At 40.7% G+C, this 25,510-nt stretch overlaps 1 protein-coding gene across 1 annotated transcript in view; it reads left to right on the plus strand.

Annotated features, from left to right (window-relative positions):
- Positions 1 to 25,510, plus strand: part of WASHC4 (WASH complex subunit 4) — a 109,721-nt gene that overhangs the window by 13,557 nt on the left and 70,654 nt on the right. The window contains exons 2-6 of the mRNA XM_075856759.1: positions 14,355 to 14,494; positions 15,271 to 15,324; positions 18,027 to 18,092; positions 18,647 to 18,692; positions 20,891 to 20,958. Of these exons, the coding sequence (XP_075712874.1) occupies positions 14,355 to 14,494; positions 15,271 to 15,324; positions 18,027 to 18,092; positions 18,647 to 18,692; positions 20,891 to 20,958 (374 nt within the window). The remainder of the gene's footprint in view (positions 1 to 14,354; positions 14,495 to 15,270; positions 15,325 to 18,026; positions 18,093 to 18,646; positions 18,693 to 20,890; positions 20,959 to 25,510) is intronic.

Here is a 25,510-nt window from a genome sequence, read left to right on the forward strand (position 1 = left end):
CCTTGTACTTGACACACAATATGTTGCTGCTGGATTGTGCCCTGCTCTCACCCAGTCTGAGTGTTTGTCCAAGCAGTGTCTTAGGGAGGCCTCTCAGATTTCTTCTAGCAGTGCCGCATGCTGCAGGACTTCTGGAAGCGAGGCACTTGAAGAGTGGGACGCTGGTATAAAAATTATCCAGGTAGAGGTGGTAACCCTGGTCCAGCAGTGGGTCCACCAAATCCCACACAATTTTTGCATTAACTCCCAGTAAGGGGGGGGGGGCGGCATTCTGGGGGCTGAGTACTGGTGTCCTTTCCTTCATATATCCTAAATCTGTAGGTATACCCTGATGCACTCTCGCACTGCTTATACATCTTCACGCCATACCTTGCCCTCTTACTCGGCAGGTACTGGCGGAATTGAACCCTCCCTTTAAAATGTACCAGGGACTCATCAATAGAAATACAATTCTTGGTGGTGAATGCTTGGGAAAACCGGACACTGGAACGGTCTAATAGGGGTCTCCGTTTATACAAACAGTCAAAACTGGGGTCATCTCGGGGTGGGCACGGCTCATTATCAGTATAATGTAAGAAGCAAAGTATTGCCTCATTTATTTATTTTTTTAGGTTACAGTTCTGAAGTTGCTTTGAGGGGCCCATATATTAGAAACCCCAATCAAACACCCCATTTCAGAAACTAGACCCCTCAAAGTATTCACAACAGCATTTAGAAAGTTTATGAACCCTTTAGGTGTTTCCCAGGAATTTAGAGCAAAGTAGAGGTGAAATTTACATATTTCTGTTTTTTTGTCAGAAAATCCTTTTTATTCCATTTTTTTCTGTATAACAGAAGGTTTTACCAGAGAAACTCAACTTAATATTTATTGCCCAGATTGTGCAGTTTAGAGAAATATCCCACATGTGGCCCTAGTGCGGTAATGGACCGAAGCACCGGCCTCCGAAGCAAAGGAGCACCTAGTGGATTATGAGGCCTCCTTTTTATTAGGCACCGTGTCCGGGTTGAAGAGGTCTTGTGGTGCCAAAACAGTGGAAACCCCCCCCAAAAGTGACCCCATTTTGGAAACTAGACCCCTTGAGGAATTCATTGTAGTTTTCTTGGGGTGCATGCGGGTTTTTGATCAGTTTTTATTCTATTTTTAAGTGGCGTGGTGATTAAAAAACAGCAATTCTACTATTGTTTTTTATTCAATTTTTTTTTTTTTACAGCGTTCACCGTGCGCTATAAATGACATATTCACTTTATTCTGCGGGGCGATACGATTACGGCGATACCAGATGTTTATAGTTTTTTTTTTATGTCTTATGGCGTTTGCACAATAAAATACTTTTCGTAAAAAATCGTTTTCTTTTTGTGTTACCATTTTTTAGGAGCCAGAACTTTTTTATTTTTCCATCAAGAAAGCCGTGTGAGGAATTGTTTTTTGCGTAACGAACTGTAGTTTCGATCAGGACCATAATTGTGTACATGCGACTTTTTGATCTCTTTTTATTCAATTTTTTTGGGAGGGGAAGTTACCAAAAAATTGTGATTCTGGTATGGTTTATTATTTTCTTTTATGGCGTTCACCTTGCGGGATAAATAACTAGATAGATTTGTAGTTCAGGCTGTTACGGACGCGGCGATACCAATTATGTATAGTTTATTTGTTCATTTTTTTTTTTTTTTTTAATAATAAAGACTGATAAGGGAAAAAGGGGGATTTTTACTTTTATTACTTTTAAAACTTTTACTTTCTTATTTTTACACAACTTTTGTTCTACTTTTTTTTTTACTTTTTTACTTTGTCCCACTAGGGAACTTGAGGGCAGGAGGCCCTGATCGCTATTCTAATACACTGCACTACATGATCTGTCAGCTACTTACTGACAGCAAGCATAGTAGGTCCTGACTCTGTCAGGACCCACTAGGCTTCCGTAGATGGCGCAGCTGGAGTCCATTGTTAGGGCTGCGATGGCTATTGAACGCGGCTTCTAAGTGGTTAATCGGCGGGGACCACCGTGATCGGTCCCTGCACACTGAGATGTGATAGACTGCTGTCAGAAACGGCAGCTATCACAACTCATGCACGCACCCCGCGCTTCATCCATGATATACTATTCTGTCATGGAGCGCGAACGATGCAGTTACCATGACATAATAGTATGTCCTGGAGTGTTAAGGGGGTTTTTCAGCCAAATATAACTTTTCAAAATCATATTTGCCGCATTAATTGTGCCTTTCAAAACCATTTCCGTCTCCTTCTTGCAGCCATTTGTTTATACGCCGCTCTTCTGGTCCATGTATATTTCCGGTCTGCTACTAGCGTGCTACATACTCGGCTCACCGGCAGCAGACGAACCACCCCATACTAAACATCTGGTCTGTCATTCATTATGATAAAAGATCACATCCCATTCTTACATTTTTTCATCTGATGGTTGGGCAGCGGCGTTACATCTGATTTTAAATTTATTTTTTTACGGCCGGCCCACTGACGTTGGAGCTGACCTACCCATACACAGAGCCACACAGAATTATGGGTGATGTGCCTGACGTCCGCGAAAGAAAAGGTATTTTGACAAGCGGGAAAATGTACCCGGCGGACGAAACAGAGTAATGGTAGGTTTCTGGAATTGGAAGCTATTTACGATATTTTCTGTGATTTCTGTCATCGGACACCCTCTTTAACCCCTTCCCGACATCCGCCGTATATATACGCGCTGTCGGGAGGTGCTTCCTGCAAAGCGCCTTATAGGTACGCCGCAGTGATGGTGCGGGCTCAGAAGCAGAGCCGGCACCATCACCGCGGGGTGACAGCTGTATTATACAGCTGGCACCCTCCTGTAACTGCCAGGACCGGAGCTATTCTCCGATTCGGCTGATTAACCCCTCAGATGCTGCGCTCAATAGAGCGCAGCATCTGATAGGTTTTAACCCGACCAGCAACCCAGTGACTCAATCGCTGGGTTGCTGTGGCAATCGGACGCCAGAAAATGGCGTCCGAGTCTGTCTTGTACGGGAGCCGATGAGGACCCGCCTGCGGCGTGTCCTCATAGGCTTGCTGTCAGTGAATAACTGACAGCGCTACTGCACTACGTATGTAGTGCAGTGCATTAGAGTAGCGATCGGGGCATCAGGCCCTCAAGTCCCCTAGTGGGACAAGTAAAAAAAGTAAAAAAAACGTAATAAAAATGTGGTAAAACAATAAAAACACACAAGTTTCAAATAAAAATAAAGCTAAACTGACTTTTTTCCCATAGTAAGTCTTTTATTATGGGAAAAACCGTAAAAAATACAAAAAAACTATACATAATTGGTATCGCCGTGTCCGTAACGACCCAAACTACAAAACTATTATGTAATTTATCCCGCACGGTGAACGCCATAAAAAAAAAAAACATGAAAAAACGCCAGAATCTTTGTTTTTAGGTCACATCTCCTTCCAAAAAATGCTATAAAAAGTGATCAAAAAGTCACATTTACTCCAAAATAGTACAAATAAAAACGGCAATCCGTCCCGCAAACAATAATCCCTGACACCGCTTTGTGCACGCAAAAATAAAAGTTATGGGTCTTAGAATATGGCGACACAGAAAACAAATGATTTTATAAAAAAAGTGATTTTTATTGTGCAAAAGCTGCAATACATAAAAAAAACGATATAAATTTGGTATCGCCGTAATCGTATCGACCCGCAGAATAAAGCTAACATGTAATTTAGGGCGCACTGTGGATGCCGGAAAAAAAACCAATAAAAAACTTGCAGAATTGCTTGTTTTTGGTAATTTCCTTTACCAAAAAATGAAATAAAAAGTGATCAAAAAGTCGTATGTGTTCTAAAATGGTACCAATAAAATCTACATCCCGTCTTGCAAAAGATAAGCCCGCACACCGCTCAATCAACTGAAAAATAAAAAAGTTACGGCACTAGTAATGCGGTGATGAAAAAACCTCTCAATGCGCAGGCCGGAGGGGAACATTCCTTCAGTTTCAGGGCCATAGTATTTAGGAACTAGGAAAGGGAAGGGACATAGCACATCCGCTGGAAGCGAGGGCGCCCGTATTATACCAGCGCAAAACTTTCCCAGTAATATTTCCCAAACTACGAAGGAGAAAAAGTCCCCAAAAGGTGCAGAGCGTTACAAAAGGGGGATAAGGCTGGGTTCACACGACCTATTTTCAGGCGTAAACGAGGCGTATTATGCCTCGTTTTATGCCTGAAAATAGGGCTACAATACGTCGGCAAACATCTGCCCATTCATTTGAATGGGTTTGCCGACGTACTGTGCAGACGACCTGTAATTTACGCGTCGTCGTTTGACAGCTGTCAGACGACGCGTAAATTGACTGCCTCGGCAAAGAAGTGCAGGACACTTCTTTGCAACGTAATTTGAGCCGTTCTTCATGGAACTCAATGAAGAGCAGCTCAAGATTACAGGCGTCACAGACGCCTCGCATAATACGAGGAGGAGCATTTACGGCTGAAACGACGCAGCTGTTTTCTCCTGAAAACAGTCTGTCATTTCAGCCGTAAAAGCCACTGCTCGTGTGCACATACCCTAAGAAAGAAAACCGTTTATCAGTGTGACGCCGGCCTGCGCATAACGGATCCCTTCACAGCGTAACACACATCTATGGATAATTGTATTATTTACCCCATTATTATACCCTCTTATTATGCCCTGATGTACTCCGCACAGATTACATATGCCCCCACATTATAAACTGAAATACCAGCAAAACCCCAAACAGAACTATTACCAAAGCAAAATCCATGCTCAAAATGGCGGTCTTTCCCTTCTTAGCCCTACAGTGTGCCCAAACAGCAATTTATCTCCACAATTAAGGCATTACCATACCCGGGAGAACCCGCTTAACAATTTATGGGGTAAGATTCTCTAGGGGCACAACATCTTGAGCGGTGAATGGGCAGATCAGTGGAGAAATTGCAATTTTCACTTTGCACCATCCACGGCGTATTCATTTCTGAAAAACACCTGTGGAGTCTAAATTCTCACTACACCCCTTGATAAATGCCTTTAGGGGTGTAGTTTCTAAAACTTTGTTTGGTACATCAGTGGTTTTGCAAATGCAACATGGCGTCCGCAAACCATTCCAGCAAAATCTACGATAAAGATAAATACCGCTCCTTTTCTTCTGAATGCTCCCATATACGTAAACAGCTGATTATAACCACATATGTAGTGTTACCGTACTCGGGAGAAATTTCTTTACAAATGTTGGGGTGCTTTTTCTTCTCTAATCCTTGTAAAAATGAAAAATGTTGATCTAAAACTACATTTTGTTGGGAAAAAAAATTATTTTTCATATTCATGGCTTAATTCTAATTCAGCAAAAAACCTTTGTGATCAAAATTTTCACTATACCCCTAGATGATTCCTCAGGGGGTGTAGTTTTCCAAATGGAGTCACTTTTGGGGTGTTTCCACTGTACTAGTACTACAGGGGCTCAGCAAATGTGACATGGCGCCCAGAAACCATTCCAAAATCCAAATGGTGCTAGTTCCATTCTGAGCCCGACCGTGTGTCCAAACAGATGTTTGTGACCACATGTGGGGTATTGTTTTACTCGGGAGAAATTGCTTTACAAATGTTACGGTGCTTTTTCTCCTTCAGTCCTTGTGGAAATGAAAAGAAAATACCTAAACCTACATTTTCTTTGAAAAAATTTAGATTTTCATTTTTACGGCCTACTTCCAATAAGTTCTGTAAAACACCTGTGGGGTCAAACTGCTCACTACCCCTAGATAATTTCCTCATGGGGTGTAGTTTCCAAAATGGGGTCACTTGTTGGGGGTTTCCACTGTTTTGTCCCCTCAGGGGCTTTGCAAATGTGACATGGCCACCGCAAACCATTCCTGCTAAATTTGAGTTCCAAAAGCCAAATGGCGCTCTTTCCCTTCTCAGCCTCGCCGTGTGTCCAAACAGCTGATTATTACCACATCTAGGGTATTGTTTTACTCGGGAGAAATTGCTTTACAAATGTTGTGGTGCTTTTTCTACTTTAGTTCTTTTGTAAATGAAAAAAAAATAGCTAAACCTACATTTTATTTGAAAAAATGTAGATTTTCATTTTCATGGCCTAGTTCCAAAACTTTTTGCCAAAAAACTGGCGGATCAAAATGCTTGCTACACCCCTAAATAAATTCCTCGAGGGGTGTAGTTTCCCAAATGGGGTCACTATTGGGGGGTTTCCACTGTTTTAGTTCCACAAGACCTCTTCAAAGCTGACATGGTGCCTAAAATATATTCTAATAAAAAGGAGGTCCAAAATCCACTAGGTGCTCCTTTGCTTCAGAGGCCGGTGCTTCAGTCCAGTAGCGCACTAGGAACACATGTGGGATATTTCCTAAAACTGCAGATCCTGGGCAATAAATATTGAGTTGCATTTCTTGGGTAAAACCTTCTGTGGTACAAAAAAAATGGATTAAAAATGAATTTCTGGAAAAAAATAATGAACTTTGTAAATTTCACCTCTACTTTGCCTTACTTTAAATAAGAAACTTTCTAAATGCTGTTTTGAATACTTTGAGGGGTTCAGTTTTTAAAATGTGGTGACTTATTGGCGGTTTCTAATATCTAAGGACCTCAAAGCCACTTCACAACTGAACTGGCCCCTGTAAAAATAGCATTTTGAAATTTTCTCGAAAATTTGAGAAATTGCTGCTAAAGTTCTAAGCCTTGTAACATCCTAGAAAAATAAAATGATGTTCAAAAAACGATGCCAATCTAAAGTAGACATGTGGGAAATGTTAGTTAGCAACATTTTTGTGTGTTATAACTGCCTGTCTTACAAGCAGATACATTTAAATTGAGAAAAATGCTAATTTTTGCAATTTTTCGCAAAATTTTGTTTTTCACAATTAAATACTGAATGTATCGGGCAAATTTTGCCAGTAACATAAAGTCCAATGTGTCACGAGAAAATAGTCTCAGAATCGCTTGGATAGGTAAAAGCATTGAGGAGTTATTACCACATAAAGTGAAACATGTCAGATTTGAAAAATGAGGCTCTGTCAGGAAGATCAAAAGTGCCCAAAGAGGGAAGGGGTTAAAAGGCGTTTTCCCACAATTATATATGACCACCTATCCGTAGGATAGGTAGTAACTTTTCTGATCGCTGGGTGGGCCCCACCGGTCGTGAGAACAGTGGTCCCAAACCCAGTGAGAACATTAAATGTAGTGCCGATCGAGCAATAGACTATGAAGATAAAAAAAAAATCTTTTATATATTAAAAAAACAACTTTATTTTTAGATTCTTTTTGAACAAGCGATTTGCTTGATTGCTGGTTGGTACAATATGCTGCAATATCTATGTATTGCAGTGTATTGTAATTTTTACTGCTAACTTTTTCCTATTAATTACTGGTACTAGCACAAAGATGGCAGAACTTAGGCCTCCAGGCTGCCATGACAAGCATCGGCACACACCCTACTATCAGGTCGCGGTAAGGGGGGGGGGGGTTGCGTAGATGCCGCGGTCGCTATTGACCATGGCAACTAAGTGTTTAAATGTTAGGATCGGCGTTATCTCAGTTCCTGGCCATTACAACGAAGTGTTGGCTGTAACATACAGCTGACACCAGCTGAGTATGGAGCGGGCTTAGCGCATAAGCCCACTTCATACTCGCCCTTCGCGGCTGTGACAAACAGTTACGTCACATGTCGCCAAGGGGTAATGCAAAATTCTGACAAATTAAATACGGCTGTGGGAAAGTGGCCTTAGTGTATGTCCCATCTTCTCTTCTGAAGGGGCACGGTGCTTTGTTTACAGATAGAGACTGAAAACATATGGGCTGATTTTGGCTCAAGTCCGCTGCGAAAATCTGTGGCTATTCCGCCAGATAATAGGCATGCTGTGGGTTTGAAAATATGTAGCATGCCCTGTAATCTGCACAGGTTTTTTTCTGCTGCATCTGAATGAGGTTTTGAAAATCTGACAGAAAACAGAAATCTTGAAAATGTTGAGGATTTGGAACCCATTGTAATGGAAAGTTGAAAAACTGAATTAAACAATTATTAAAATTGATCTATATAAAAACCGGCAAGTCTTTTTGAAGGGTGCATATGGACTTTTTGTCACGCTGCAGTTCATAGGAACACGGATGTGACTCTTGTGTGCCAAAACATCAAGAAGAAAGAAGGGGGAATTTATCGACTAGTGTAAAAAAAAAAAAAACCCTCTTAATTGGGCAGGCTTAGCCAGAGGGTTTGGTGCCGCTAACAGACCGGCACATTACGTGGTTCTGTTCTGTTCTAGGAGCAGAAAAATTTAATTCAAATGACTTACATGGGGTCTGTCAGGTTTCTGTCATTATGTCCGTCATTTTAAAGTAAAAATAGCACAGCATGCAGCATTTTTGACGGAATCTACAACTATATATATCGTTTTTAGTTTTTAACACAGCCTTACCTATCATGTTTGTTTTTGTTTTTCCAGGTTTGCTATGAGTTTCACGAATTTCCATGCTATGGGTAAAATCCACAGCAAAATCCGTTTAGAAATTAGTGACCATATCCCCATGTAGCACATGCAGTTTTTGCTGTGGATTTCAGGCCACTCCATAGCATATAAGATCATCAGGAACAGTGAGCGAGATCTTGATCAGATCTTAGTCATAGCAAAGTGCTTCATGCAGAACTTCACAACAGGAAATATTTCTAAATCCAGTTTAACTGTCCATCCTCTGCCGACACAATGAAATGTTTTCCCTGCTCATATCCTCATTTACTATTGAGATCAGCATTTTTAGTGCAATAGAATTGTTCAGCGTTTTTGGTGGGTTCCCAAGATTATGAAATCACGTGATCTTGTGACTTTTGCAAACATTAGTCATGAATATGACACTTTTAAGGTATGAGAACTGTACTTTCCGTCCTTCAAGTAGTATATTTTGTTTCTTTTATAAGAGGAATCGGTTAAAGTCCTTCTGGCCTAGTAAATACGGTAAATTCATCACAGCCCTGGCTAAATTCATCCTTAAAGGGGTTGTTTCAAGATGGATATTTATCATCTAAACACAGGATAGGGGATAAATGTTGATCTTGGGACAACCCCTGCTGGGTGGCTGTGTCTGGTACTGCAGCTTGTGCTATTCAGTCCTATTCAAGTGACTAGAACAAGCTGTAGTGTCAGGCACAGCCACCTGTATGGATAAGACAATGGAAATAACGAAGTAGTCCAGCACTCTGGCCCCATTATTGTGTCGGCATCCTGGAGGTCCATCAGTGTTCCCGGAGAATCCCTTTAACTTCTGTGAAGTGACCTATATGGAGACAGGAAGTTGATCCTTTTATTCTCAATATTGACTTTAACGAAAACTAGATATGATCGAAATGTTGAAACTTCGCTTTAAAGGGGTTGTCAAGGCAGGGGACGGTTTTTCATACTGGTGACCTATCCCGCGGATAGGTCATCAGTATATTATAGTTTGGGTCTGACAGCCGGACCGGTCATCTGTTGCTGCTGCCTCCGCGCGCCAAAAGCTTTGCAGTGGTCGATACCGGAAGCAGATGGCTCCGGTCACAGTATAGCGGCCATGCTGCACTACTGTAGCTCTGCTCCTATTCAAGTGAATAGGAGCAGAGCTACAGTAACCCAGCACAGCCGCTATACTGTGACCAGAGCCATCTGTTTCCGGCAGCCGGAACATCTGATCGGTGCGGGGACTGGGTGTCTGAACCCCACCGATCATATATTGTTGAACTTTCCTTTTGGATAGGTCAATCGTACGAAAAACCGCACCCTTTAACAGTGGAGGAGACAATCCCTTTAACAGCGTTTTGGAGATAGGTGAGTTTCCTATTACAGAACGATTTATGCCGCATAAGCATACAACAGAGGCTGTAATAGGAAATACGCCTGTTGGCAAATCAATTTGCAGTTTCGTGCATCTCTAATGGTTACTGTAGTATAATTTCACAATTTACCAGCCTTGTGTACCTAGTGAGTCGAAAAACTATCAATGCTTGCGTAGAAGTCTATTCAAAGTTTTATGTATGAACAATCGGATTTGACTGAGGCACAATGTTTTTATTACTGGTTTTGCATTTTTGAATGGAAGAAGCTCATGCACCCTCTACGTAAACAACCCCATTAAGATGAATGTAACTGGTTTTCTGTCCAAAAAATTTCTACAACAAAATCTGCCACATGTGACTGCCCTTAAGGCCTCATGCACACGAACGTATTTTTTTCCTGCCGTAAATACGGGTCCTTGGTCACATGTATTGCACCAGTATTTACGGGGCACGTTTTCGCTGCAAAATTTCACTGCACTAATCGGCAGCCCCTTCTCTCGATCAGTGCAGGATAGACAGAAGGGGCAGCCCTTTCCACAGTAAAAGAAATTCATACTTACCCGGCCGTTGTCTTGGTGACGCGTCCCTTTTTCGACATCCAGCCTGACCTCCCTGGATGACGCGGCAGTCCATGAGACCGCTGTAGCCTGTGATTGGCTACAGCGGCCACATGTGCTGAAACGTCATCACAGGAGGCCGGACTGGAGGAAGAAGCAGGGAGTTCTGGGTAAGTATGAACGTCTTTTTTAATTTTATTTTTTAATTTTTTTTTTACAGGTTGATCTATATTGTGTTTCGGTAGTTTCTGTCCAGGGTGCTGAAAGAGTTACTGCTGATCGTTTAATTCTTTCAGCACCCTGTACAGTGACTATCCCCTGACGTCGCCTAGCAGCGCTCCCGTAATTACGGGTGCGCACACGTAGTCACCTGTAATTGCGGGAGCCCCATAGACTTCTATGGTCCTGCCCGTTCCATAATTACGGCTTGAAATAGGACATGTTCTATATTTTTCAACAGCATGGGCACCTTCCCGTAAGCAAACGTTTTTACGTTCGTGTGCATGGGGCCATAGGATAAGTTCACACGTAGCTTAGATACTGCAGATTTTCCACAACAGATTTCTTTGCGGAAAATCCGCAGCATAATACAGTAGCAGCAAAGTGTATGAGATTTGAAAAAATCTCATCCAGACGCTGTACAAACGATAAGCGGAAAGAATTCTCAGAAATTGGCCTGTGTTTTTTTGTTTTTTTTAAATCCGCAACATGTCAATTGTATTTGCGGAATCACTGCTTTTTTGTTGCAAAAAAATAATCTTATACTTACCCAGAATTATGTGCTGCTTCGTCCAGGCCCGCCTCCTGGGATGACATTTCATCCCATGTGACCACTACAGCCAATCACAGGCTGCAGCGGTCACATGGGATGAAATGTCCTCTCAAGAGGCCAGGCTGAGGGATGGAAGAGGGACGTGTCACCATAGCTATGTAAGTATGAAACTTTTATGTGCAGTTTTCCGCAGCAAATATTCCAGCCAAAAAAACACCACAACCTGGTGCGTTTTTTTTGGGCCGGAATTCCCTGCGGTGCCCAGGGCGGATACGCTGTGTGCTTTTACGCAGTGTATCCTCCCTGTGTGAAAATAGCCTAAGGCTAAATTCAGACGAGCGTGTCCAATTTGCACGGCATGTGTTCTTCACGTCCGTACATGCAGCTAATTTAAAAAATGTATTTCTCTGCTTTTTAATGTATTTGATGCGTGAAACACGGACCGCACACTGATGTCGCCCCTGTGCGGTTTTCACGCACCCATAGACTTCAGTTGGCGACTAGGTGCGTGACAAAACACCAATATAGGACATGCAGTAAGTTTCTCGCAATGGACACGCTGCGTGAAAAACAACGCATGTGTGACTGGCCCTGTTGAATTACATGGGTCCGTGTGCTGTGAGTGATTTCAACGCACAGCACGCGGACGAGTATTACGCTTGTCTGAATGAGCCTTTAGAATAACTGTCAGGACCCGAAGCATTTTCAACTTTCAGTTTTAGAATTTCTGCTGTATGTCATTCAGAAGATGAGATTGTGTCTACGTTGTTGAGACCTCTTTTTCTTCTTCTGTAATATTTTAATTTATTGCATATCAAAATTGCAATACAAAACTTCAAACAGAATATGTTATCAAATTTTTTTTACATTACTTGACACCTCTTGCATTCAAGTCCTCCCCTCCCCTATGCCACCCATAACTGCCTACTCGGACCTGCAGGTGAAAAGGACAAAAAAAACCCATATTCTTCCCATCATTAGTTGGGGCTTTTTCTTGCTTGCTTTGTTACCCAGAATTAACTAGATTACAGTCTTCCATGGGTTTCTCCATATTGTGACACTTTTAGGCCTTATTCACACGAACGTGTTATACGGACCTATGTTAGTGAATGGGGCCGTTCAGACTGTCAGTGATTTTCACGCAGCGTATGTGTGCTGCATAAAACTCATGAAATGTCCTATACTTGCCCCTGTTTCGCGCAGCACGCCCCCGTTGAAGTCAATGGGTGCGTGCAAATCGCGCACGGCACACGGAAGCACTTCTGGGTGACGCGCGTGATTCGCACTACAGCTGGTAAAGAGGAGAAGGGAAACATAAAATCCCCTCCCTTTTTATGTGACGACACCGTAAAGAAGGCGTGTCATAATGATGCCGGCTGCGTGACAATCGCGCAGCCACGTACCATATACACGTCACACTGAACTTTTGCGCGTGCAAAACTGACACGTTCGTATGAATAAGGCCTTAGGCTGGGTTCCCACACAGCGTACACACTGCAGAATGTCTGCACTGGCAGTGATACTCCCCCTTGCCAGTTCGGGTGAAAAGACTGATCTTCAAAGCTGAAGAGAGAGAGCGTGCACTTTCTCTGCTGGCTCTTGCTGTGGCATTGTCCATATCTGATTGGACAGTGTCACAGCCATAGTAACACGCCCCTTGCCAGTACACGCCCCGTTGACTGTTCAGGGTGTTATTTACATATCGGGCACCAAATATAACGGCACCGATATCTAAATAACGGAGGGAGGTACAAAAAAAAAATGTAACGTCCCCCAGGGTTTGTGCAGCCCTTCCCATTACATGCTGCACTCAGCTCCACATGCATGGGGAGGTGACAGGTTCTCTTTAAAACATAAAAAACCTATACATATGTGGTATCGTCGTAATCGTACCGACCTATAGAATAAAGTTAATGTGTTATTTACGCCGCACAGTGAACAGCGTCCATTTAAAACGCATAGAACAATGGCGGAATTTCAGGTTTTGTTTTTTTTTCTATTCCCCACCAAAAAAAAGTTAATAAAAAAATAATATGTACTCCAAAATGGTGCCATTAAAAAGTACAACTAATCCCACAAAAAATAAGTCCTCGTACAGCTAAAAAGTTCTAGCTCTTTGAATGCGACTATAGGAAAACTAAAACAATAGCTTGGTCGTTAGGGCCTAAAATAATCTGGTCACTAAGAGGTTAATCATCTAGAGTTCTCGGGACTCAGATGACTTGTAACTGGGGCAGATGAAACCTTTTATTTTTTTTTTTGTTTTTTTAAAACAAAGTTTTTATTAAGAAAAACAGAGGCATTGCATACATTGAAATGTACATATGAATAGCGGGACATCCCCCACTGACCGCTATAAAGACATACATTACAAAATTCAAGTTAGTCGTAGAGTACAAAATAGTCGTTTCCAAGCATACAAAATAATGTACAGTAGGCAGTCATGGAGTCACAAGAAACTCAGAATATATGCAATCCCTGAGTAGGAAGATTATATATCAAAATTTGAGATAAAATCCAGTTAAGGAAACAGAACAAAAATTAAACAAAACTAAGCAGAACAAAGCTAAGTCTAGCTCACAGGGTCATAGACTGGCAAGGATAAATGACTTATGTGTAAAGAGAATCCACATAGTAGCGGGAAGCAGTCCATTTGTCCCAAGGAAGACATTGTAATGCATGGGTTCTTTGCAGAAAAATTGTACGTTCCATAATACAATTTAAATTGACATATTGAATCACCTCAGCCAGCGTAGGCGTGGAGGTTTTCTTCCAATACTTAACGATAAGAATTCTTGCCGAGCACAACACATGGAAAATAACCGTCTTCTCATGAGAATGAAAATCGCCTAATCCCACGTTAAGCAAGGCCAGCTCTGGGGTACATTCTAGTGGGAATTGTAGGACATTTGATAATAATTTATCTATTTTCTCCCAAAAGGGTCTAATAGTTGAACAATACCAAAAAATATGTTTGAGTACCCACCTCCGAGCAACATCGCCAACATATATTGGAAGAATTAGGATATATATAATAGAGAGGCGATGAGGCGTCAGGTACCACCTATATAATACTTTTCTAGAAGCTTCCAAGTGATGAGTGGAGTTAGACAAAATGAAAAAAAAATTAACATTAAATCTAGTACATTTCAGAGATTGATCATCGGATTTCCTATTGAATGTAACTCATGTAAGACCATTTTTATTTTTGTTTACAGAAATTCATGCAGAGGTGCAACTTAAAAACTATGGGAAATTTCTGGAGGAGTACACATCTCAGCTTCGGAGAATAGAAAATGCTCTGGATGATTCTATCGGGGATGTCTGGGACTTCAGTCTGGATCCAGTAGCACTGAAGGTTTGATTACTATGCTGTTTACACATATATATATATATATATATATATATATATATATAGTTCTGTTTACGTAAAGTTTTTTTCCCCCCTTTGTCTGATGTATGGGTTTGTATACCTACGAAAGTATATAAATGTGTGTTACTAGCACTGCAGCTCCATCTCTACCCCAGCAATGTATTATAACGTACTGTAGTGGGATATCCCCGTTAAACTGTAAACATGAACTTTTGTGATGGGGAAAGTATCTGCATTTCTGTAAAGCAGGAGCTGTCACCTCTCCTGACATTCCCCATAAAACAACAATTCTGGGACATCTTTTCTTAGGATTATGTTGTGCCATTTCTCTGTTATTACTTCTCGAAATATACACACACTGACCATGTCCAATCGGCGCTCGGAGTGAGACAAGGGGACTGGTAACACCCAGTTGTCCATATATTCATAAAATTCAAGGAGGAATAACAGAATAATGTAGAATGTACCCAATGTAGAGTTCTAAAAAAAATTCTGATAACTCTAATTACAAGTATTTACTAAAATAGACATGTCAGGAGAGGTGACCGGAGATTGGAGATTTATTTTTTCATTTTATCTAAGGAAGATTTATTTCTACAGAAAGACAAAACTTTTTAGCAGATCTTTTAGGATTTTTTTTTTATTTGTTTGCCCTTACTTTCTATTTTGTTTTATTTGTATATATTTTTTTTTAGTTTTTTCCTATTTAATTTGTGTTTAATAATCTACTAGAAACTGATATAATTTATTCCTTACTTTAGCTTGTGCCCTATGAACAGTCTTCACTTCTAGAACTCATCAGAACAGAAAATAAGGTAAAAAAATATACTGCACAAGGTGAATTTCCGTAGATACCATGGATATAAAAAGTCTACACACCCCTTTTAAAATGCCAGATTTTTGTCATGTCAAAAAATCAGTATAAGATGAGTCATTTCGGAACTTTTTCCACCTTTATTGGAACCCATAATCTGTACGATGCCATTGAAAATCAAACGGAAATCATTTAGAGGGGGAAATATAACAAAACTACAATAATATATATTGCATAAGTGTGAACACCCTCTTATAATTGGGGATGTGGTTGTGTTCAGAATAAGCCAATCACATTTAAACTCGTGTTAGATAGTAGTCAGTACACAGCTGCCATTATTTAAAGTGATTCTGAGTAACCCCGTATAAAGTTGAGCTGTTCTATTATGATTTTCCTGACATTTTCTTTGCATGTGACAGCAAAAGCCATGGTCTGTAAAGAGCTTACAACACATCAAAGGGATCTGATTGTTGAAAGGCATCAGTCAGGAGAAGGGTACCAAAGAATTTCCAAGGCATTAGATATTCCATGGAACACCGTGAAGACGGTCATTAAGAAGTGGATTACATTTGGCAGAACAGTGACATTACCAAGAACTGGACGTCCCTCAAAACTTGATGAAAAGAGAAGACAAAAATTGGTCCGGGAGGCTACCAAGAGGCCTACAGCAACATTAAAGAAGAGGCCTACAGCAACATTAAAGAAGAGGCCTACAGCAACATTAAAGAAGAGGCCTACAGCAACATTAAAGAAGAGGCCTACAGCAACATTAAAGAAGAGGCCTACAGCAACATTAAAGGAGCTGAAGGACTTTCTGGCAGGTACTGGTTGTGTATGCATGTGACAACAATCTCCATATGTCTGGACTGTTTGGTAAGGTGGCAAGACTGAAGCCTTTTCTATCAAAGAAAAACATCCAAGCCCGGCTATGTTTTGCAAAGACCTACATCAAGTCTGCCAAAAGCATGTGGGAAAACGTGTTATGGTCTGATAAGACCAAGGTTGAACTTTGTGGCCATAATCCCAAAAGGTATGTTTGGCGCAAAGCCAACACTGAACATTACCAAAAGTACACAATACCCACAATGAAGCATGGTGGAGGCAGCATTATTCTTTGGTGCTGTTTTTCTGCAGCTGGAGCTGGGGCTTTAGTCAAGGTAAGGGAATTATCAACGGTTCCAAATATCAGTGAATATTGGCACAAAACCTGCGGGCCTCTGCTAAAAAGCTGAAGATGAAGAGGAATTTCACCTTTCAGCACGACAACGACCCAAAGCAAACCTCCAAATCAACAAAAGATTGGCTTCACCAGAAGAAGATCAAAGTTTTAGAATGGCCCAGCCAAAGCCCAGACCTGGATCCCATTGAAAATTTGTGGGGTTACCTGAAGAGGGCTGTACACAGGAGATGCCCTCGTAATCTGACAGATTTGGAGCGCTTTTGCAAGGAAAAGTGGGCAACAATTGCCAAGTCAAGATGTGCCATGCTGATAGACTTCTACCCAAAAAGACTGAATGCTGTCAAAGGGTAATTCAGCAAAGTATTGGTTTAAGGGTGTGCTTATTTTTGTGAGATTCCAGCAAGTGAAACGAAATCTCGTTTACCTCGTAATCTCACGAGATTTCGTATCCGTTGCTGGAATCTCACAGAAAAGATTCAGAAGTGTCAGGATTCTGAGTACACATGACGTCCAGGCTGGAGGTCATGTGTATTCATTATCAGGACACTGTAGTAATGTTAGGGTTTGTGTATGAGGCTGCACATAGTGATATAACTATATCGCTAGTGCAGTGTAAATGAATGGAGAGGAGTGCATGATGCTGATTGGTCAGCATCATGCACTCCTCTGTACAACGCCCACTTGGTCGAAAGTAAAAGTACGCCCACTTGGGCATTAAGAAAGCTCATTAGCATAAACCAAAATCGCTCCTAACGTGAAAAAAGATCGTTTTTTTTAATAAAAAGCATTACTGTCACCTACATTACAGCGCCGATCTCCTTATGTAGGAGACAGGGCACTTATAATGTGGTGACAGAGTCTCTTTAAAGGTGGAAAAAGTTCTGAAATTATTCATCTTGGACTGAGTTTGTAACTTGACAAAAACCTGGCATTTTAACGGGTGTGTAGACCTTTTTATACCCACTTTATATGGTTAATATTCTGCTGGATGAAGAAAAATTATCTGTTCATATTAATTGCATTTTATTTTAGTCCTATTACATAATTTTATAAATTTTTCATTTGTAAAAAACATTATCGGTATTGCTGATAAATCATCTAAAACGGTCTTGGGGGGGCTATTTTTTTTGTGCCGTAGTGCACAAAGCAAGGTCCGTAAGGGCATGGTTGAGTGAGTTCGGTGTGAAAGAACTTGACTGGCCTGCACAGAGCCCTGACCTCAACCCCATCAAATACCTTTAGGAGGAACTAGAATGAAGATTGCCAGTCGGACTCTCTCGTCCAACATCAAAAATTCCCACAGACACACTCCAAAATCTTGTAGAAAGCCTTCCCAGAAGAGTGGAAGCTGTTTAAGCTGCAAAGAGGGGACCAATTCCATATTAATGCCTATAGAATCCCTAGAATGAGATGTCATAAAAGCTCCTGTAGGTGTCCCAATACTTTTGTTTATATAGTGTGTATGTATGTCTTCTGCTTTTGGATATTTTTTTCCTTATTTGTTTGTGTTTTTTGTCGTTAAGGTTTTAAATAAAGTTATAACTGTGTACGCCGCCTTGTGCTGTGAGATTAAGAAACTAAAGTATGAGGTAAGTAATTTTCCTACTATGACATATTCTAGTTTTCACTGGTCAGACGTAGTTTTTTTTTTTTCTGCCAAAAAACGTTCTGCGTACTTACATTCAGGCTAGAGTAACTTGATCTTCCGGAGATTGTAACTAAAAGCAGCAGAATCTTATAATCTCCAAGTTTTTTTTCAAGGCGAAGCATCCAAAAAGTAATAAATTGATACTGGCCATACAGACCACTCCATCTGGACTGTCAACACCAAAGCTGCAAATATTAGGTTATTGCTGTACATTGATAGATCATAACAGTGGACTATGAAATGCATTTGTTTCTGGTTTGTGTCATTTGGGGAGGGGGGGGGGGGCGGCTGCAACGCAAAACAGGTGTATTTCAGGTAATTATGGCCAAAGTTTGTATAGGAGTATCAACTTACGTGCTAATATAGAAGAAATTGGCCAATGACCGGCTATTGTTAATGTTATTTTAGTGGGATAATTCAGGAGATTATGATCATCATGTTGTAGTTTATGGCATATATCTGTGTAATTCTACTTTTTAATTCCTTGTGTAACAGGCAGAATCAATATTCTATAATGGACTTTTATTCTATGGGGAAGGAGGTAAGTCATCCTTATATAGTCTGTAATGTTAATTAGAAAAATCTGTAGGTGTACTTAAAGGGTAACTAAACTTTTAGAACACTTTGACATGTCAGAAGTTTTGATCAGTGGGAGTTCGAGCACTGAGACCCCCACCGATCGCTAAAACAAAGCGGCAGAAGTGCTTGAGTGAGTGCTGTACTCCTCTATTTCTGATTGGCTTTCCTCGGAAAGCCGAGCGATGTACGGACTCGTAGACATTCTAGAAATAAAGTGCACAGCGCTCACCCAAGCGCTTCTGCCGCTTTGTTTTAGCCATTGGTGGGGGGGTCTCAGTGCTTGGATCCCCACCGATCAAAACTTCGGACATGTCACGATGACGTGTCAAAAGTTTAGTTACACTTTAAGAATCATTAATGTTGTTGTACAACCTTTAACATCATTGGGCTATCACTGGGATATGCATCCATGTGTGTTCGCTGGGGAGTCTGAAATCTTGGACCCTCAACCAATCATGAGAATGAAGGGGCTATTCCGCAATACAGTTTCTTCGAAGAATCCTGAAGATGCTGCTGCCGTTGGTTTTCAAAATCCTAGGTATGTGCCATAAGGAATTAAAGGGGATGTCCGGTCATGGGGAGGTTTTTGTTACTGATCACCTATCCACTGGATAGATAATCAGAATATGTTTAGTGGGGGTCCGACACCTGGACCCTGCACCGATCAGCTGTTCTGGCAAACCCGCCCCATACCTGGACAATCCCTTTAACCCCTCTGTATTTTCACTTTCGTTTTTCCTCCCCAACTTCCAAATCCAAATATATATTTTTTCCTGTCCATATAGCCATATGAGGTCTTGTTTTTTTGCGGGCCGAATTTTAGATTTTCACGGCACCGTTTATTGTACCATATGTGTGGAGTGGAATAGGAAAAAAACAGCGATTCCTCAATCTTTTGGGGGGTTTTGTTTTTACGGAGTTCACTGTGCAGTAAAAACGTCACGTAAACTTTATTCTGCGGGTCAAGTCTATTGCAGCGATACCAAATTCGTACTGTTTTTTTTTTTTTTTTTGTCTTAGTCATCCACAATGAGTGGGAAACCTAAGATCTTAGCAAAGCATTTATGCCCAGGTCCCTCATAAATAGAATATGCTTAGCCATCATTGTTCTTTATGCATCAGAGTAATGATCTTTTATCCTTAAAATAGGTTTGACCTTAACCCCTTCCCGACATCCGTCGTGTGTGTATATACAGCGCAGGTCGGGTGGGGGAGTGTTTATATGTATGTATGTGTATATAATATATATTATATATATATATATATATATATACACACACACACACTTAAATGAAAGGGGGTGCAAGCCTTCGGGAACTGACCACTGTCCTTCTAGACAAAAAGCAGTAAATAGGCAGCACTCACAAAGGCTTATAGTGAAAATAGAGGGTGCTTTATTGACCCCAAAAGTGCAACGTTTCGGCTCATACTTTTTGACTAGTTCCCCTAGGGGACTTGAACCAGAGATTGTTGGATCGCTTGCGTAATATGCTCCAATACTAATGTATCACAACATATCGTTATATTTACAGTCTCCTATAAAGCCCAGGTGGGCCGTTGCAACATTACAGGGTGTTACCCCCCCCCCCTGTTTCTAGCCACTTAGATGCCGTGGTTGCTATTGACTGTGGCATCTAAGGGGTTAAACAAACGGGATCCCGCTCGTCACACTGAAGTGTCGGCTGTAAAATACAGCCGACACGCTCGTTCTATGGAGCAAGCTCAGCCCGTGAGCCCACTCCATACTCCCCCCACTCGACCTGCGCTGTATAGATACGCCAGATGTCGGGAAGGTGTTAAGGACATAAACCTATTTTAAGGCTAAGAGATCATTACTCTGTGATGAATAAAGAACAATGATGGCTAAGCATATTCTATTTATGAGTGACCTGGGCATAAATGCTTTGCTAAGATCTTAGGTTTCCCACTTATTGTGTATGACTTTAAGACAACTTCCCAGCAGGGCAAACTTTTTAAATTTAACTTATTTTTGTATTCGGAACGTTTGTTGGAAAGGGGCATAACCAAAAGAGATTTCCCCTACCATGAGTGCAATTTTCAAATTTTTTTTTTTTTATCAGAATGGGTGGCAAAAGAGAACATTGAACAATTCCCTCAGCACTATTAATTGGTATGTCATATTTCTGATTCCTTTCATAGCTCCAGAATCAAGTATTGTGGAGGGAGATTCTCAAGTACAAATGGGAAGATTTGTCTCATTCCTGCAGGTAACCTTTCCTCCAGAGAGATAGGTCTGCATTTTTTCTATCAATGGTTGGATAATATTTCCGCACACTGGCATTTTATGGATTGTATACACACTTATAATATATTTCTTCATGTGAGCATTTGGCTACATGGCTATGGGTCATCACAACTCACTGCAGTGTTCAACAAAGGGAGAGTCCCCTGTAACATGACTGAGAAAACTGGTGATCTAATAATTGAGTCAGCATATGCAACCACCCCTCCACTGTTCATGGCAATTAGGACCTCCTGGTTTTTAGGATTGCTGTGGTCTCAGCGGTTGGATCCCCACAATTATTCCTAATGACTTGTCAAAAAGTGCTGCCCATAGAAGTCTATGGAGAGGGGAGGGGGAGCAGAAGAGTGAGTGTTAGTATTTAACTTAAAGCGTACCTAACTTTTAAAGGGAATGTGTCGCTAGAATTATAATTTTTTTTTTTAGTTAAACAGTTAGTGTATAAGTGATTAACCCCTTAGTGACCACCAATACGCCTTTTTACGTCGGTCACTAATGGGCTTTAGGCTAGGCTGACGCCTTTTCACGTCAGCCTAGTCTAAGTCCTGCACGGGTCTCCCGTGCAGGCAGGAGCCGGGGCTCTGCTGTCTGATGACAGCTGAGCTCCTGCTCCAACGCCCGCGATCGAAGTTTACTTCGATCGCAGCCGTTTAACCCGTTAAATGCCGCCGTCAATAGCGACCGCGGCATTTAACTTTGTTTACAGAGGGAGTGAGGTCTCCGATGGGGTGTCATGGCAGCCGGGGGCTTGATAAAAGCCCCCAGGTCTGCCCTGGACATATTCCTGTTAGGACGTGCCGGAGGCACGTCCTAACAGATTGCCTGTCAGATTTACACTGACAGGCAATAATGCTCTGGTATACGAAGTATACTAGAGCATTATAGCAGCGATCTGAATATCGCATAGTAAAGTCCCCTAGTGGGACTAATGAAATAAGTCATCAAAGTGAAATAAAGATTATTAATAAAAAGTACAGTAAAAAAATAAATAAAATCATTTTTTTCCATAAAAAGTGGTTTTATTTAGTAAAAGTGTAAAAAAAAAAAAAAAGTACACATATGTGGTATCGCCGCGACCGTAATGACTCCATTAATAAAGTTAATATGTAATTTAAACCGCAAAGTGAACACCGTAAAAAAAAAAAACGCAAAAAACCATGGCGAAATTGCAATTTTTTTCCATTGCCCCCCAAAAAAGTCATAATAAAAATTAATCAATAAGTCCCATGTACCCCAAAACAGTACCATTCAAAACTACGTCTCGTCCCGCAGAAAACAAGCCCAAAAAATCACTACATTGATGGAAAAATAAAAAAATTACGGCTCTTGGAAAGCGACGATGCAAAAACAATTAATTTTAGTTCAAAAGTGTTTTTATTGTGCAAAAGTCGTAAAACATAAAAAAACCTCCACATATGTGGTATCGCCGTAATCGTACCGACCCATAGAATAAAGGTAACATGTTAATTACATCGCATAGTGAACGGCGTCAATTTAAAAACGCATAGAACAATGGCGGAATTTCAGGTTTTTTTTATAATCCCCCCCCCAAAAAGGTTAATAAAAGTTAATATAAAAATTATATGTACCCAAAAATGGTGCTATTAAAAGGCACAACTAATCCCGCAAAAAACAAGTCCTCATACAGCTATGTAGACGAAAAAATAAAAACGTTATAGCTCTTTGAATGCGACTATAGAAAAACGAATAAAATAGCTTGGTCATTAGGGCCTAAAATGGGCTGGTTACTAAGGGGTTAAACATTGTTCTCATTTTTTTAATTTTTTCACGAGTCAGGAAACATTATAAATTAGATTCTAATTTATAACCTTTCCCAGTGCTGGTCACTAGATGGAGCAATTCCCAAAATTGCAGCATTGGCATGTGGTAAAGCAACCACATTGCTTTATGCTGCAAAATTTGAGAATACACACTCGCTCTAGTGAGCTCACAGAATCCCCCCTCCTTTATCCTGGCTAGTGCCGGGAGAAACGAGGGGATTGAACGGTCAAACCTCCTACACTGTGTCGCCATTTTTTGAGCTAACACACAGTGTAGTAGGTTTACATACAGTAGTAATCACACACTAAAACATGTACATACACAGACCTAACTTACCTGCTCCAAGTGCACAAGTCCGGAAGCCGCGACCGGAAGTAGTAATCTTACTGTCCGGCCGCGGCTTCCGGTCCACAAGAAAATGGCACCGGACGTCGCTCGGCCGAATACCTTCAATTTGGACTGTGTGGGAGCGGCGCATGCGCCGTTCACACACAGACGGCGTACAGCATAGTGGATGGAACGGGCCCGTTCGCATTCACTATGGGGCTGTATGTGCCATATTCCATGTCTGTATGTGACGTTAATTGACACATACAGAGATGGAAAAAAAAAATGGCAGCCCCCATAGACAAGAAAAAGTGAAAAAATAAAAAAAAGTAAAACACAAACACACAAATAAATAAATTTTTTTAAAAATAAAACACTAAAAGCAAATTGATATAAAAAAAATTTTTTCGCGACACTCGTCCTTTAAGGTGACTTCAGAAAAAGCTGTAGTGTGTACATGAGGAACAACACTATTTCTGGCCATTATATGACTTTTATCCCTCAGGTTTTAGCAGTATTTAATTCTGCAAGTGCTATCTCTATTTCTCAGTTTCTGTGAACTAGTGGGCAGAGCCTAAAGGCTATCATGTTGTCTTTACACTGCACACATAAAAGAGAAAATCCTGCTCCCCTATCTCTATCACATGTATAAAAGCTGCAACAGCATGAAGACCATACAGCAGTGTAATGAGTGTAGCTGAGAACCCAGCACTGTGGTGAGACCGTAAGGATTACCATAAAGCAGCAGAACATTTGTCTGTCTTTCTCACTCTGCTCCTGCACCCCTCTCCATAGACTTGTATTAGGCAGTGAAGAGACACACCTCCACCTTCTGCAGTCTGTAACTAGGGACAGATTTTGCTTGACAACAGGGGGTGGACAGCAGTTTACAGAAAGGGATAACAACAAAATTATAGCAGTAAGTAAATTACAAAGTTGATCTATATCCGATATATTATTAGATTAGCATAAATTGTTTGGAAAGTTAGCATTCATTTAAAAAAAAAAAAAAATCTATTTGGGAGTCTTCAGTTTTGTTCACGGTATTGGATTGGCACGGTTTACTTCATTATATTCAAAATGTTGGCAAAATGGCTTTCTCCTTGTGACATAAATTCCTGTGTGTGCAAGTACACTCTGTTGATCTATTTGCACAGGTCTTGTGGTTCTGTGGGCATAGATCATGGAATGTGATAAACCACATATTGAATGTGATCTGTCAGGAAAAACAACCATCTAAAATGGACGTATTGTCTTTAAGCTGGTAAACAAGAATGATATACTCTTTGACTAGTTTGCTATTTTAATGTTCTCCCGGTGGCAGATACATCTGGAAATGACAATATTATGAATGAGAATGCTAGGGACATTCCGTTATACATTGCATATACATTGAAATACTATAAGCTTATGGCCTTGTGCACACAGTTCAGAATTACTGCAGATTTTTTAATGTATTTTTTATTTTTTTAAATCTAAAGCCGGAACTGAAACAGAAGAAATATATAAAGGAAGGCTTAAGGCTTTGTTCCCGCATAGCGTAAACGCTGTGGAATTTTCGCAGCCGAATTCTGTGTGGAAATTCCATAGCACTTAACCCTTTGAGTACCCAGCTCATTTTGGCCTTGAGGACCAGACCCATTTTTTAAAATCTGACATGTATCACTTTATGTGGTAATAACTCTGGAATGCTTTTACCTATCCAATTGATTCTGAGATTGTTTTCTCGTGACATATTGTACTTTGGGTTAGTGCAAAAATTTGGTCGATAAATTCATTGCTTATTTGTGAAAAACACCAAAATTTTGAGAAAATATGAAGAAATTATGATTTTTCCAAATTTAAATGTATCTGCTTGTAAAACAGATGGTAATACCACACAAAATAGTTACTAATTAACATCTCCCATATGTCTACTTTATGTTTGCATCGTTTTTTGAACATCCTTTTATTTTTCTAGGACGTTAAAAAGGCTTAGAACTTTAGCAGCAATTTCTCATATTTTTTAGAATTTCAAAAAGCTATTTTTTCAGGGACGAGTTCAGTTCTGAAGTGGTTTTGAGTGCCCTATATATTAGAAACCCCCATAAAACACCCCATTTTGAAAACTGCACCCCTCAAAGTATCCAAAACAGCATTCAGAAAGTGTTTCAACCCTTTAGGCGTTTTACAGGAATTGAAGGAAAGTAGAGCTGAAATGTTCAAATTTCATTTTTTTTTACAAAATTCATTTGTAATACATTTTTTTCTATACCACAGACGGTTTTACCTGAGAAACGCAACTCAATATTTATTGCCCCGATTCTGCAGTTTTTAGAAATATCCCACATGTGGCCCTAGTGCGCTAATGGACTGAAACACAGGCCTCAGAAGCAAAGGAGCACCTCTTGGATTTTGGGGCCTCCTTT

Source organism: Rhinoderma darwinii, chromosome 3 (genome assembly GCF_050947455.1).
Source record: "Rhinoderma darwinii isolate aRhiDar2 chromosome 3, aRhiDar2.hap1, whole genome shotgun sequence".
Lineage (NCBI taxonomy): Eukaryota > Metazoa > Chordata > Amphibia > Anura > Rhinodermatidae > Rhinoderma > Rhinoderma darwinii.